The following is a 17580-nucleotide window of genomic DNA, read 5'->3' on the forward strand; positions in this document are numbered from 1 at the left end:
CCTAAGCAAAAATCTGTAAATCCGTTGTCACTATGGAAACAGAGCCAATAAGAGACAAATGACACTATATGTATTACTGACTTTATTTTCAAAATATTGTGAATTGAAAGGTATATCATTCCTTGAGTTGACACAGTTATAATGTTGCTTTTTTGGTTTGACTCTCTTTCTTTTTGTTTATCTTCTATAATGTTAAAGTTTGGAATGTGGTTAATTAAAACAAATGAAACATTTTTAGTGCCTGTGTTTATTGTTATAAACCATGCATTTACTTGGATCAGGTTAATACAAAAATTCCCAGTATTGGCCAACCCTATTCGACATGCTGTACTATCATGCTAAGAGGGCTAAAACATAAAATAAACACAAACACAAACTTTTTTTTTAAATATCTCTTCTGAAATCCCCCCATGGCACGAAGATCACTTCCATTTCTTTGTGGGTTCTCTTCTTCATCTCTTTTTTGAGGGGAGGTGTGTGGGTGTATTACATTACCAAAACAAAAACAAACAACAGCGATATTAAACTTTTGCAACCACAATAGAGGAGGGGAATTAAAAAAAGAAAACAGAGGGTCCTCGACTTCTTATTAATTATGCAAGATTAGTCTAATTATAATTCAGCAAATGAATGTGTGGCAGAAGGTGCGAAGCGACGGGGCTGGGAGATTTGCATGTTAAGTGGGCAGGGGAAAGCAGCTAATACATGCTAATATATGCGTCAATGTCTCGCTTTAATTTCAGCATTTGCAGCTGTGTACGTCCGAACCGAGGGGGGTGAAAAGTTGACTCAATGGTTTTTTTTTTTGGGGGGGCACAGGGAAAAAAGGGTTGGGGGCTAACAAAGGTGGGGGTGTCAATGAATTACTGTGCACACACATGTGAATATATGTTTGTGTGCACGGCATCTGGTGTCATACAAACAATGAATGATGAGAGGAAGTCAACAAACAAGGTCGAGGGCCCTTAGAAAGGTTGGGGCCGGTGGTGCCTTGAGTGACTGAGCTGACCGAAACCACTCGTTACTTCTGTTAACTTGACGATATTTTCGTTGTTATAATCAATGCTGGGCGTATAACTTAAAAAAATAATTGGTTGCAGTTCCTAGGTACTTCATTTAAAAAGAAAGTCACCCCCCCAGATTACTAAATCCAAAAAGTAATCGCATAGAAGCCAAACACCATAAACTGCTTTATAATAGTCACATAATAAAAGAAAAAGATAACATGTACACCAACCCGTGGAAGCATTGAACTCTCATATTTCTTGACAGCTCACAAACGCTTAGCTGAGACACCCTGTATCCATTTTGTCTGTGGGCTTCAAACCACTCAAATATTTCCTTATCCATTTCTAGGTACTGTCCAAGACATTATTTTTCTCCAGGAATATTGTACGGCAAAAATAATTTTACAAATAAAAACTTCAGTACTTTTACTTTATATTCTGTACTCACGTTTCCTCCATTGGTTTCACGTTGGTTTACTGCTCCTGTAATAGCTACCCCAAGTGCTCCCAACCATTAGCTATTAGTGACACATAACCAAAAATACACATACAAACTGACTCCATGATTTCAGTATTCTATTAAATTTGGTTCAGATGCACGTATATGCGGTAGTGAGAATATCTACATGAGGAAAAATTCAGTATTCTCATACTGTGCCACCATAATTGCATTTAGTTGTATTTTAGGGGTAAATATAAACACTCTTCAGAGGTAGCACATGCCAAATCAATAACTAATGGTATGCATTTATAAAGTAGCGGATTAACGACTGTAATGCACCAAGTAATGGTGAGAGTAAGGCTACACAATTTTATCAATAATGCATTACGGTACCCGTTACCAAGACTAGTTCCAGGAACTTGGTCCTTTTTAATGCCCTAGTCCAGGGGTCGGGAACCTATGGCTCGCGAGCCATATATGGCTCTTTCTATGAGTATCTGTGGCTCAGAGACAAATTTTGATTGCATGCAAAATTTCTCCATCTTGTTCAAAACTTGAGGTGCCTATTCTAGGCGGGTACACGCAAAGTCAAACCAAAGCTAAATTAAAATGTATTACTTTGCAGTATATATAGGGCATGTTTTTCACTACAATTTACAGTCAAGGTGTCACACAAAAAAAGGGGGGAAAAAAAACTCGTTTTGGCTGTACAACGCTAAAGAATCCTTTCTATAAAAGTTCACTATATAATCTGTGTTCAGTGTTCAGATACCTTATGATGAATCCACAGAACTGTAAATACGCCAAAACACCGGAAGAGAACTTAGTCATTTGATTGGGTGAGTGGGAGGGATGGGTGGAGCTATGCAAAAAGTGCAAGCACTCCCTCCCATCTCTCGCCCTACGCCGTCTGCGCCAAAAGTGAGCTCATCAGGCTCCCTATTTGCAGAATGTTGTGACGTTTTTACACAATAACTGCTTCCATCGGGTTTTGAAACCAATATGTATGAAAAAAGGGTCAAAAGGAGTTTAACCGATCTTAAGTAATTGCAAGAAAGAGACAAGTTTAAAGTGGTATGTTTGTTGATTTTGGGACAGGGGCTCTGGCATTATTCTCTTTTCATAATTTTTATCAAATCATCAAAAATAAATGTGCTGAAGACTAAGCTTTTGTCTGGGGCGCGGGTTTAGCAATTTAGTAAATTTGTCTCATAATATATGGTGTGACTCTTTCCCAAAATAAAAAAATTAATATTTTTTGCTTTTATGGCTCTTTGAGTCAAAAAGGTTCCCGACCCCTGCCCTAGTCCAAAAACTGCTTATAATTGACTTTGACAATACCTGCAGGCACATAATAGGCATACAGACAGGATAATTCATGCTTGAACGAATGAATAAATGAACCAACACATTTAGGGAAAGATCCGGCCCCAAACTCGCAGATGTGAACTTAGCCTAAAGTCGGATTCACACTATCCATCCGACCAGTATCTGCATGCTTATCCTCACAGGAAGGTTCGATCTCATGACTACAGAACTGTGTCGCACACGTGCTAACCACTGCCCCGCCGTGCTGCCTGGATTCACAATATGTTGTCGCCAAATTACATCATTTATCTTTTATCATCCCTGGCTGCCAACAACTATATTGACCTTTGTGTTATGTAACATATCAAATGAAGACGGATCCATGATTGGAGCTGGAGGTAAAGGTAGGCCCCAAGAAGATGCAAAAAGAAAATTCAATGAATAAATAAGTAGATGAAAGTGAAAACTAAAAATGTACACCAAATTGTTGTGAATGGAACACAATGTGCAATAATGAATAAACAAATGGATACATGGACGTATAAATGAATAAATACATGTTTGCATCATAAAATTGTATTAAAGGGACACTCTTAATGGTGTCTTGGATTGAATTACAGTAATCCCTTGTTTTTCAAAAAGGACCTGCAGTACTCAAAACCCAATAAGTAGAAACATCCATCCATCTATCCATTATCTGCACCGCTTATCCTCAGTAGGGTCGTAGGGGTGCTTGAGCCCGACCTAACTGTGTTCGGGCAGTGGGCTGGGAACATCCTGAACTGCTTGACAGCCTTTTGCAGGGCAAACAGGGACAGGCAACTCACTCACTCATTCACAATTAAGGACAATTTGGACCGGCCAATTAACCTGACATGCATCTTTTTGGAATGTGGGAGGAAACCGGAGTGCTTGGAAAAAACCCACGCAAGCACGAGGAGAACATGCAAACTCCACACAGGAAGGCTGGAGCTGGATTTGAACCCAGAACTGTCCCGAGGACGCGCTAACCACTCAGCTGCCCTGCCGCCCTAACATTCTCTATTTTACATTGAAACCAAAGAACAGACCCTATTTACAGGCTCAAGCATTTTTTAACAAAAAAAGTAAGGTACCTTAAAACATTTTTTAAATCATTACAAATAACTTCTGAACTGTTAAATTATAATTTAAAAATAATTTTGCTGCTCTGGTGCACTTTTGATTCAGAACTCTATCCACTTGTTTACTTCACATGATATTTTGTTGGCATCGTATGGAAAATATCGGAAAAACCAAAATTGTGGCGTAAAAATGCTTTAACCTTCCTATAGCATGTGGAGAAATACGAGTTTGTCGGCGTTAAAAAGAGCCTTCCTCTGCCTTTTGGTGCTTTTGATGATCAGGGCCTCTTGTCGATATGATAGTTTTCAAAGAAATTCGAAATTTAAAAGGATTCTCATCTACGAAATATAGGTTCATCAAGCTGCTTGTGTACAAATCAACTGTTTGGCCAATCAGAATGCAAAACGCAATGCATGAGGAAAAAGTAGCAAATCTGCGAAATAGCAAAGGGATTATTGTATTTACTGTATTAAGCCGTCAGTCCATGTCTCACACTGCTCTAGAGTGAGGGCCAGGGATCTACGCACACCAAGTACGGAGTTTGATGATTACAAAACGGGTGTTTTGTTAACCAACAACAAGACATTTGATCCAAATTGAAGATAAAGTGTCATTTGAGTTTGTGACTATAGGCCAATATTCTAGCTGTTCTTTGATTCCCCACCCTTTAGGGCAGATCTGCTTTTTATAACCTGGGAGATTTAATACAAAGAAAGGACTCAGGGGAGGGCTTTTAAAACAGTTGGAATCTGGCTTCATGAGGTTTTTTTTTACAGTCCTCTCTAGTTATAATAATAATAATAATAATAATAATTTCCTTGTATTGTCATTCTGTGTAACAATGTACACAGAACGAAATGTCGATTGCACCTGACCCGTTGTAGCGAGCCGATGCAGCCGCAGCCAACAGAGGGCGCCGCCGACGACTTTTTAAGTCTTAGGAATGACTCGGCCGGGGCGCGAACCACCGACCTCCCAGTCTCAAAGCGGGCGCCTTACCATCTAGGCTCAAAATTGGCTGGTCTCTACTTATCCTGAGTGTCTACTAAACTATAAAATTGTCAACGTCTTTCATCCTGACAGCATATTAATTGTGACATAAATGAAAGAGAATTTTGCACCTTTGTATTTGTAGATTGAAATGTAATTCTATGTATTTATGAATTTTTGTACTAATTTCAATTTATTCTTATATTAATTTTGAGAGGTTTCTCTTTTTTCCTCACACTGAGGTTTTTGAGTTGTTCCTTGCCCGCATGCTGGTTTAAGATCAGGTAATTGTGCAATTTTGTAATTGTAATCCTGTGCAGTCCTTTGAGACATTTTTGTGATTAAGGGCTATATAAATAAATGTGACTTGACTTGACTTGTGAGCAGAGGACTTACATAGAAAACATGGGTGACTGCATTGAAAAACAACATGTACCGTATTTTCCGCACTATAAGGCGCACCGGGTTATAGGGCGCACCCCCCAAAAATAGTTTTTGGTCCTATATTTTCCATACATAAGGCGCACCGGATTATAAGGCGCTACAATGGGAACGTCAACAAAACAGTCAGATAGTTCAGTCAAACTTATTACCCCCTTAACATTCCGAAAGCTTGCAAAGAAGCAAATACGTGTCGTCGACACGTGCGGATGCGGTGTCCGTCTGATGTCACCAAACAAACATTTCTTAGTTTCCATTTTATTTTTTGCTGGCAACTGTGTGGACAGCAAAGTAAGAATTTTATTGTGCAGGGAAACAGGGTTCTTTACTGTGCATATGACAATAAACACTTTGAATTGAATTTAGTTTAAAAATAGACTCATCACAGAAACATCAAGATCGTTCTAAAACAAGATACCGGAAAAATATAAAGCCGCAAAGCTCACCTAAGTTCTGTTGCAGCCATCACGTTCAATAATGATACGTAACCATGGTCTTCTTACAGCCGTGAGTGTAGTAAATCCAGGAGAGTAAAATATTTACAAATACAGAATAGTAAAAAAATTTTTCTCTATGCCGTAGTGCAACCCAACGTGTGATTCACACTCATCTTTTTCGGCCAATTGCAGGCTTTGTTTCGCCCCTTTAGCCTATGCGAGCCTGTAAATGATAAAAAGGATCCGCCCCCTTTACCTCCGAATAACTTTAGTCAATAGTGACTGATTCAAATGATGATTGATACATTGGTCAGCTTTTGAAAAACATAAAGGCTTTTAGGTGCGCCTTATAGTGCGGAAAATACGGTACATATGCCATTTCCCATCTAAACAACACATTCAGCCACACATTCCCACCATCTAGAAAACTAAAATAACGGAATAAATAAATGAAAAAAGTAATGAACATATTACTTTTTTCATGTAATATTTTAGATTGGTATATTTCATTATTTTATTTTTAACTACATAATAGTTTACTTAATATATTTGAATTTAGGAAATGTCGGTCCACCATGCAAACCAGGTGGTTCCCAGCAAGAAGTATGAATGAAAAAGTATTTGTACAAGATGACAAAATGACTGCGGTATCAGAATTTGACGGACTTGTTTGGCGCACAGGGCGAAAGCAAAGTTTCCCTTCCGCTCTCCCTAAAGATGACTTGTATCTGCACAGAGTGCAGTGTGGGCGGGGGAAATTCTCCACAGTGTCGTTGTTAGTTTTATTAGAACATTAATGGCAGCGTTTTCACAAGCAACTTGTTCCGTGTAAGGAATGCACTTCTGAAAGGATGTTTTATTTGCCAATTGCTGTTTCAAATGATTAAATTTTGCCTTGGCTCACATCTTGTGACTAATTGCACATGGCTGTGGGACTAATGTGTTTTAACCCACCATCCCACACCTCACCTTCAAACTGTCTGTCTCTCTTTCCTGTGTTGGAGTGCTTCAGGATGTGTTCACATTGTTAGCTTCTCTTAGGCATGGTTTTCTTCGCCTCTCAGCGTGGGGACTTTGGGATTGCGGCAGAGCTCCGTTGCTATGGCAGCGGGCGATGTTGCTGAACAGCGTACACCTGGGATTTGGAGTCTCTGCCTTGTTTTTCCTCTCGCCTATTTATCCTGTCTTTTTCTCTGGTTTTCTTTAGAGGAAGAGAGCAGCCTTCTTTACGTCTTTTCTGCTCAAAATGAACTCACATACATAATGAAGAACATGTACCTGCCCAGAAAATTCATGTCCGTGCCACTGCTGTAGTCTCCATCACTGCTTTTCTCTGCCTCTGTACTTTATTTCTCGATTCACTCCCAAGTGGCACCTGAAATGTGGCATTGTGGGATACAGCAGTCCCTTGGGTGTACATCACTGGCTGTAGTTAGCTTTGAAAAACAACAAAGCTTTTTACCGGACTCTATTTCTTGTTTTCACCACTCACCTGATACCCTAAATCAGGGGTGGGCAACTATTTGAAGTTGCTGGCCACGTGAGGTTGAAAAGACTTTAGCCAAGGGGCCGATCCTGGACGCTATCCATATTTTAAATTTATGATGAAATATACATGCAGACATTGTACGACGTATTTCTTTATTTTGGTTTCTCAATATATTAGTTTAATCAATTTAGTTTGAAACACTCATAATGAAGGCAAAGCAAATCAAAACCCAGTCTTGTTTAGTGTATAGTTTTCATTTTAGACATGAAAACTTTATGTTAAAGGTGAATACTGTATATTTTGAAAATTCTTTAACACTGTATACTTTGCTAACTAGAGTGCAACCCTAATTTCTTCATAGTAACACAATCATTCTCATTCAAAAATAATCCCTGTTGTAAAGACCCAGTGTGTAATATTTGACCACTAGATGGCAATGTAATATCTAATGTGAACAAAAACCAGTGCCACAGAGCACAGCGTAGCACCAGGTTGCAAAACAAACATGGCGGCGACCTTAGGTAGGGATTCTTCCATGTAAACGAAATACAAATTTCTCAACGTATGATATAAATAAAAGATAAAAAATAACATTGGTATTATCGTTCCGAAATATCTGCATAGTATTTGAGTCAACAACTAAGTATTACAAACTGTCCCTTTAAGCACTCAATTTGATATTTCGTCTTGTAGTATTACTGTAATTCAGCACCCCAAGTCTTAGGGTGATTGTGCAATCTTGACTCTTTTTGGAAGATTGATACAGAGGAGGGGATTCCCAACCCTCTTGCTCTGCCCCTTTTAGACACCTCTTACGTCATGCAGGAAATACAGTGGGGGAATTCTAGAATACCGCAGCAGCACACAGATATAAGGTTATGAAGTTTTACACAGAACGACGGTATTTCTGTAGTAGTATTTTTAGAGTATTTCTGCAGTCCAATTTTTGGAGTATATCTGTAATTTTTTCGTGGATTTACTGTAGTTTTATTTTTATTTTTTATAATATTTTTGTAGTATTTCAGTAGTTTAATTTTTGTAGTATTTCTTTGTCGTAATATTTCTGAAACGGTGTTTTGTCTTATTGCTGTCGTAATAACTCTGTGGTAGAATTTCTGTAGTATGGTATTATCGTAGTGGTATTTTTGTATTCTCTAGTAGTATTCTTTTAGTATTTCTGTAATAATCTTGCATTTACATAACAGTATTTTTGTAGTATTTCTTTCATATTTTTGTAATATTTCCTAGGTATTTTCATCATATTACTGTAGTTATATTTTTGTAGATTTTCTGTTGTAATATTTCTGTAGTTTTGCATTATAATATTACTTTAATAGTAATAATAAAAAAAAAAAAATATATATATATATATATATATATATATATATATATATATATATATATATATATATATATCCCCGCGACCCTAATGAGGACAAGCGGTACGGCTAATGAGATGAGATGATATAATATATATATATATATATATATATATATATATATATATATATATATATATATATATATATACATATATTGGGTATATATACCCAATATCAATATATATATTCATTAAATTTTTTCCATTTTTGTTTGGTTGGCCAGATGAAAAAGCCTGACAAGCGGCATGTGGCTCACGGGCCGTAGTTTTCCCACCGCTGCCCTAATAGCATTGACTTAACAGACTATAAACTTAACGGCTGCTATTGATGTCAGAGATAATCAGCAAGATTTGCATCAACACCCACGCAAAACCCGCACCCACCCCGACTGTCTGTGAAAATAATGAACGTCTCCTTTTGACTGTTCAAGTGTTGTTTGTGAGAGCAAAGTAATCATATACATGATGTTTTTTTTTCATGTTATTCTTCACTTGCTACGACTCTGCAAATATGTGTCCTTTTATTTACCTCTGCAGGTTCTTCTTGAAGTTTTTCTTGAAATGCAACCAGAATTGTCTGAAGACAGCAGGGAACCCCAGGGACATGAGGAGATTTCAGGTACCGACAAATGAAAAACAAATGCACGCTCGTGGGATGAGGGGGTTATGATGAGGATGTGCAGGAATCACAATGTTAATGATGAGGTTATTTATTCTGTGGAATTTGTCAAAACATGAAGCAATTAACTCCTTCACTGCCAACCTCCTTAAATAACAGATGGAACTTTGACGTCTCTAACCCTCAATAGCAATATACATTTCTGAAAACTAATAAGAAAACGGTTGGACTTTATATGAGGTTGACGATATATACTGTGTTGGTCGTAGGAAAGGGGGTGGGGGGACTTTTAAACATAATTTTCGCATCATGGGGGTATAGCTTGACCAAAAAAAAAAAAATAATTTCAGGGGGTCATGTTACACTCCCCCAGAAATGTTTACCCAATAGGCAGGAAATTCTTGTTGTTGTCATGTCTCCAAAATTATAGAAAATTAAACAAAATGATCCCACATAAATGAGTGTTACGGATATATGTGTTTTCAATAAATTAACAATACATTTCATATGAACAATTCTACAAAATATTCTATTTTTTAAAGAACAGTTTGTATTTTTAGTGCCTATAGTGCTAAAAATATTTAGTCATTAAAAAAAACAATATTAACTTCAATAATAAATAAAAATGAATTATTTTATAAATGTGCATTTTTCCGATTACCCATACCTCAAGATATTTGCTTTTATTTTACCTTACATAAGGGTCACCTAGAGGGAGCTGACATGACTGTCCACAATCGTGCTGCTAAGAGTAACCAATTCTTTAAATGAGCAAAATAATTCTACCACGGCCAAATTAGACAATTATATAAGTATTTTAAAAAAATTATATGTTTTGTTTGTTAATAATTGATTCTTATGATAAATATATATATTTCCCTGCACTAACTCACAGGCAGATCATTTGTATTCGTGACGTATGCCCGTGTCTCAGGCACACGGCACATTTTTGAAATGGTTCATACAATTCTCATGCTTTTGAATTTTCATTCAGATTTGGAAGAATAAATTCCATGGTTTTCAACATTAATACTTTTTAATTTTATATTCCTGAATTATGTACTTTCTGTGATATTAACATCTCAAAGGATATCCAATTTTTTGAAACTCCCTGTATGCTAACATATTACAAAATTAGTTTTGAATAAAATCAACCATGATAATCCAACCACGGAAAAAAAGAGAGAGAAAAAAACGTATTTATATGTTTAAGGAAGGCTGCTGGGATGCAGGAAATAGGTTGAGGTGTTTCAGGAAGTTGTCAAGAATTGAGTGATTGGTTCCAGATGGAGGAGGTCATACTAGGTGACCCAGGAAGTGGTCACCGGGGACACTCCAGCCTCACTTCCATTGCCATCTTTCAGCACTCGTCTGGCATTCTGTTTTCTCCCGGCCTCAGCCGATCCCTTCTTCCGTCTCTTCCGTCCCGTCCTCCGTGTTTGCTTTAACTCCTGGGACGTGACACATGCTGAAAAGTTATGAGCCCACAAAGACTCTCATTTCTGGGTCAAAAGGTGCTCTGCGCTGGACACAAGTTAGCTGCTTGATCGATAATTTACAGTTATTTTTCTTTGAGCTACCCTCCCTTTCTACCACCTAATGCATGTGTTTTTTCCCCCACTACCTTACTTTCCATTGCTATTGCATGTGCAAAATGATTGCCATGTGTTTATATTTGAAAAAAAGAATAATTTGAGATGCAGTAATCCCTCGTTTTTTACAGGGGTTGCGTTCCAAAAAGGTCCCGCAATAGTTAAAACCCGCTAAGTAGAAACATGCATAATAGCATAATTCTACTTGGGGGTTGTTGTTGGGGCCTTGGTTTGTTGACATAGCGCCTGGGAGCCACTAGGGCCGCTTGCACCACCAGAGCCGCTTCTACACGAAGGCAGATGTTTATCGGTTTTGTTGGTATCTATTTGGGGGTTCCTTGCCATCAAACCTAGCTAAAGACACTCCCAGAGGCCTAAACTATAACTGTGTAAATGTTTGCGAAAATCGGTTTATCAGTTTCGGAGCCTATATGCCACACACACACACACACACACACACACACACACACACACACACACACACACACACACACACACACACACACACACACACACACACACACACACACACACACACACACACACACACACACACACAAATCAGATTTTATAAATAAGTCTAAATACTCAATTATTCAGTCAAACAAAAGAACGAACCTAGTTTACAGGCTCAAGAACTTGTTTAATAAATACAAGTACTGTCATTTTTTTAGTAACAAAAACGCCTATATTCTCAAATTATAATAAAAAAAGCATAATAATTTATTGCGCAACTGAATTGATTAGAGGTGGAGTGCATCGTTTGAGATGTCTTTAAAAAATTAAAAGATAAATATTTGCTCTCAAGTGTTAACAATGCCTGAGAGTTCAAACAACCCTTATGCTTTATTATCCATTGCGTCTACCTGCTTCCATTTTCCTTTTTTTGATGTAACATTTATGATAAATTTGGTATCATTTATACCTGTTCGGTGCTGAACATATTAGGTTCAAGGTAAGAGGGCTGGAGGGAGGGCTGGAGGGAGACCCCATGGTCATCCCTGCAGATTTTTTTGTTCAAATTTCTATTTGTCCGTGGAGAATAAAAATGGTAAAAGAAAAGGCCTGTTTCTAGTAAACTCCAAACACCATCCCAAATCCCCCCAAAAAGAAGACTTTATTCAAGCATGTACTGTACTTGCGCACAAATAATGAACAGCCTTCCAAAGGCTCCAGTCATGACTTAAAGCCAGGAGATGGGAGCAGAGAGTACCAAAAATTTCAAATCATGCATCCGACCTCTAAGGACACGATTCACTTTATTTCACATGATACTTTGTCGCCCCCATGTAGACGTAAAGGAAAAGTGCATTAACGTTGGGATCGCCGACCCAAAATGTAAAAAAAGCCATATCAGACACCCCCCAAAAAATGCCTGGAGCCATAAGAAATTAAAAGCCTAATAAAAGCACTTATAAACAGGAAACAGATACTGTGTCTGTCTATATTCATTGGAAAACGTCAATAATGTGTTCAGTTTGCCTTCTTTTCAGAAACCATATATTTTTCCGCTATCAAACATTTAAAAAATCACCATGGAGCCACTAGGGAGCGCAAAAGAGCCGCATGCTCCAAGGCAAGTTTAGCTGGTCGAGAATTCCAACTTTCTATACAAAGCATCTTCACCTGCTTTGTATCCCTGGCCGGTGGTGTTTTTGTTTGTCCAGAGTGTTTTGTTGGCATGATGGCTTTTAGAAAAACTTGAAATTAAAGATTTGTGGGTACATATGTAGGTTTTTCAACCCATTTTACATACATGTACAACACAGACAGCACCATCATTGATGCGAAAGGCCACACAAGCATAAAGGGGGCAGCGTTACAGTTTAGCCAATCAGAATGCAGAACACACTGTACGATGAAAATCTGCGAAGTAGCAAAACCGTGATAAGTAAACCACAATATAGCAAGGGATTACTGTAATTTGATATATAGTGTAACACAACCCCAACACCCCCCTTTCCTTTTATTTTAATAAACACATTCCCAGAGTGACTTGGACACACCACAAGTGTCCCGTAATGAATTATGTCTGTGTCATTTTTGCATGGCGGATATGTGATAAAACCCACACGTGTGTCCAGATCAAATCAAGGAGACAATATTTCATACCCTGATTTAATAGCCAGTAAAAGTATAAGATTTTCTCCATATGTTTGGTGTCATTGAGGGATCACACGGAGATGATGAGCCGGCTGCATACAATATGAATCACAAATTTAGGAGAGGCCATATGGAGTGGGGATGTGTCGTTCCCAAAGAAAAGGGCTCGATGAGCCAGCTCTCCAAAGTGAGCGATGGGAGCCGGCTCCCTTCAAGCGCTTAGTTTTCTCTCGCATTTTTACTGTCGTAATTGACGTGATTGTCCTATATGCATGGTGTCGTCTCTGAGAGTGCAATACGGAGGACAAAAAGAGTCAAAAAGAAGCCAAAGCAGAAAAAGGGGTCAAATTTTGACCTATTGGAATAATACTTACCGGTACACTTTTTAATTTGTTTTTCAGGGGTTCTGTGAGGTTTCAGTCTAAATCAAAAGTTCTATTATTTTTATAATCTGTAGCACTGAATAGTTAATAATTTACATTGTGTCAATTGACCTTTAAGTTGCTAAGTGTAAAAAAGTAAACATTTAAAATAGGTAAAGGTGTTTCTTCTAAAGTAAAAAAGTAATGGCTATTATAACATTGTAGAATAACCAACTTTTTAAAGTAATAATTAATTCATTTTGTGATCAATATTACATTATTATTGGGCAAGACTCTGAATCCCTATGCCCCCAATAAGCAGGTAGGCGCCCTGCATGGCTGACTCCCAATTGGTGTGTGAGTGTGTGTGTGAATAGATGAGTGTGAAACACATTGTAAAGTGCTTTGGGAGGTCTTTATTGACTTGAAAAGCGCTATATAAATGCAGACCATTTACCATTTATTGGTAATATATGGATTAAACAGGGGTCGCCAATGAGGTACCCTCTGTGTACCACATATCCCCTTAAGAATACACGAGTGGCCCATGGACAGGTACAGAAAATAGCTCACCAGTGATGGGTCATTGTGATTTTCTAGGAAATTGGATTTCTTACCGACGTTTTAGTGGTCGACTGAGCCTATTTTAACTTAACTTTTGCTCATTTCAACCTGGTAAAAACATAGTAACAACCTAGTGATAAACTAATCGTTTTTCATTTTTGAAATGCATATTAAAATGGTAGCCAGCTTCAAAAAGGTTGGTGAGCCTCGGATTAAAGCAACAAAAAAACAAAACTGAAGAGCCAAGGCTCTTTTTAGGGAGCCGAGCCTTCAAAAGTGCTGGAATTTACATCACTTATATGGAGATTCAAAATAGGAGTAGAGGAGTGCAATTACATTTTCAAGTCTGTCACGTCCCAGACCAGGAGAGATCATATCGCATCACTTATGTCTTGAAACCAATTGCTCGAAAGCAGGTGTTTACTGCTCCAAACCAGAGATTTTAACTCCAAGCAAGGAGTCCAAGTCTTAATTTTTTCTGTTTCAGGTTGTCCTGTCCAGCACCGTCAGCGTGGACGGCCACGTCCTCGCCGTTTCCGACAACATGTTTGTGCACAACAACTCCAAACACGGGCGGAGGGCTCGCAGATTGGAGCCAGGCGAGTCTGCCGAGAATACTATGGACTATGGTAAGATTATACTGTGTCATGCAAACATACAAATCTCTCGCTTTCACAAAACTTAAATTTGAGCTACTCAACTGTCATCCTTCAATGATGTTGGAAAATACAGTGGTAGCTCTTTATACGAGCAGAATTTTGGTTTACAAATAAGTGCATACGTGCTTATGTTCTATCAGCAGTCTCTAAATCTCATACATGTCAACCTCCGCCAATTGCTTCCCTGTAATGATTGCAAATCCTCCCTAAGAAGCAATAATACACCTTACAAGCACAACTATTTACTCACAGTAAGACAGACTACTGGCATTTTGTTTTGTTAATATCCTATTACTGTATTTTTTATGTGTTATTACTATTCAAATGTGTTGTTAGTGATCAGGAAAATTTGTTTTAGCTCTTAAGGGTTCAGAACAGAGTGGACCAATTTGTTTTTAGTTTTTTCATATCAAGAAAATTTGCTTGCTATTGAAGCAATTCTGGAACGAATTAAGCTCGTATGAAGCAGTACCAGGATATATTACTTCTCACATAAAGTTTAATCGTAGGAAAACTAAATGGGAAATGACTTTGTACAATATTTATTTTCAAACACAGCATTTTATTATTATATTTGTAAAATAAGATTTGGAAGCATTTTCTTCTTTTATTTAGTGCAAATATCTAACTATATTTGCGAAGTATGTGTGGATAGGTTAATGACTTAGGAGGTAAGGAGAAGAACTAGTGTGGTGAAAGAACTTGCTGAGAGGGTTGATTAGAATGTTCTGATATGGTTTGAACGTATGGAAAGAATGGATGAAGGCCATTTGAGAATAAGTAGTGAAAAGTGGTGGGAATTAAAATAAAAGGAAGGCCTTATTATGGTTAGATGGATGGTGTGAATGTGCTCTGGATGTGAGTTCGGGTCATTTAATGGATGCAAGTGTGTGTGTTAGGAATAAATGTGAATGGCGAAGGACAGTTGAGAATGACTGATATCAACGCATATGATGCAGAGGGGGTAAACCAGTGTCTGCTGTCGGGCCTCTCTGTTGATGAAGGGTTGCATGGCAAAGCAACTAACACCTTTTTGTGCTGTGGGAAAGGGAACAAAAGTTTGGAGAATGTAAGTGTGTTCATGACTCTAGCCACCTCCCACTACGGGGATATGATTTCAGTACATAGATAAATACGTAGAGCTAGTACAAGTATTGGACATTTTACTATTGATTGTTTACTGCAAATCATAAAGTTGCTACTACTGACAAAAACAAAAAAACAATTACGGTTGACATGTTTTTAGAAGCAGAGCAGGGATTGGTGCTCAAAGGGCTAAGGAACTGTGGGAATATTTCCATTCGAAAGAAAATGTGAAAGTAGCCACCCCAGTCCCAAGATGAATACAACTATTGGTTTTAGCTGCTCCATTTATTCTCTACAAAGCTTGTAAGTAACCTTTTTGAGGTTGACTTCTGCTTTAACCAGATTAATTATTTATTGAGCAATCAATTGAGTGACCGATTAACAAAATGGTTGATTATATTATTGATTCATTCATTGATTAAAAAAACAATAAACAAAGCAATATAACTAAACGTAAATGGGGAAAAAAGAGAATTAGATAGAAGATTATTTTCAATCTATTGTTTTTCTCAATCTATTGTTTTTGTCCGTCATGTACTGTAAATGGAGCATAAAAACAAAATGGATATATTTTACTGGTATGTGTTATAATACATTGATTACTTAAGTTTTCGTCTTTCTATGCAACATCGTAATTTGCACAATGTAAGTTGATAATACTGGAGCCCAGTTTAAAGGCTTGAATGGGTGCGAAAGGGGAAACATGGGAAATCACACATCGCCGCTGCACGACAAACAATAGTATTATTACCTTAGAAAAAAATGTGGGGAAAATGTGCATTTAGTATTTGCTGTTTTTGATAATGTTCAAATATTTCTATATTCTGAGTATTTTAAATAGAATATTTACTTAGCTAGTCCTGCTCACTGCCCGAAGATAGCTGGGATGGGCTCCAGCACCACCGCGACCCTACTGAGGATAAGCGGTGCAGATAATGGATGGATGGTTGACTTACCTAGCTATTTGCTGTATTTTTTTCCAGTGCAAAAGGCACTCTTGTAAATAAATTACAAAATAAGAGCTGATCTAAAAACAAACAAACAGTTAAACTATTTTAAAACTAATCGTGTTGAATTTTAATATATTAAAATATAAAAAAACATTACATGGCTTAAAACAGGGGTGTCAAACTCCTTTTCACTGAGGGCGCATCAGTATAATAGCTGCCCTCAAAGGGCCTGTTGTCACTTATAAATAGATCTATAAAGGTCATGGAATGGTATGTCAAATAATTGTAACTACTTCTCCGTGTAAAATTATTCAGAATGTACTAATTATTAAGTCATAAACGTTATATTTTAGACATTCAATTTCACTCATTGGCATTTATATGGAAACACTGATCAGTCACCTTGTGGGTATTGTAGTCAACGGGCATTGTGGTAAATGTAATATTTGGTGAAAGGTCTCATTTAACCAATTTATTTTAAGACTCTCTGTCATTTTATGCTCTTTCGGGCCACAGAAAATGCTTTGCCGGGCCACATTTGGCCCCCGGGCCATGAGTTTGTCACATGTGGCCTAAAACATGAAACAAAAAACATGAAGCCTATTGTCAATCATCCCTCTCTTCAGTGCTTATTTTAAAATCTGCAGGGTGGGAACTCCTCACAGGCAGGGGCGGCTCATTCCACAGACCGTGATTCTTCCTAGATTTGTAAAAGTTTGCTGGAAAACCAGAAGGTCTTCAAGTGCATTTAGGCATGAAAACAAAAACAAAAAATATACATTTTAAAATACAGAAACCAAATAATGGATGCCATTACAGAAGGCCTGAGCCCTTGCTTCTAAACATTTTGACTAATCCTACAAGCGAGCAATCATTGCTTGACTTCTATGGTAAATAAAATATCGAATTAGTATATTGATGCCTGATTATTACCTAATATTCCAGCAATAAGTTACCATATTACTAATCAGTGGCAACTTGTGCATTTTACACTTAGGCCTTCAGTAGTGATACGTCAATCCAACCCTCAATACCTATTTAATGGT

The 17580-nt window shown here is 37.6% G+C and overlaps 1 protein-coding gene across 2 annotated transcripts in view; it reads left to right on the plus strand.

Moving 5' to 3' along the window:
• The window catches only part of ebf2 (EBF transcription factor 2), a 72249-nt gene that overhangs the window by 48432 nt on the left and 6237 nt on the right, over positions 1–17580 (plus strand). For both annotated transcript variants that reach the window (XM_088335814.1, XM_088335815.1), the window contains exons 7-8: positions 9137–9218; positions 14327–14468. In XM_088335814.1, coding sequence (XP_088191940.1) covers positions 9137–9218; positions 14327–14468 — 224 coding nt within the window. The remainder of the gene's footprint in view (positions 1–9136; positions 9219–14326; positions 14469–17580) is intronic.

Source organism: Urocampus carinirostris, chromosome 5 (assembly GCF_059441175.1).
Source record: "Urocampus carinirostris isolate Australia breed hairy pipefish chromosome 5, RoL_Ucar_1.0, whole genome shotgun sequence".
Taxonomy (NCBI): domain Eukaryota; kingdom Metazoa; phylum Chordata; class Actinopteri; order Syngnathiformes; family Syngnathidae; genus Urocampus; species Urocampus carinirostris.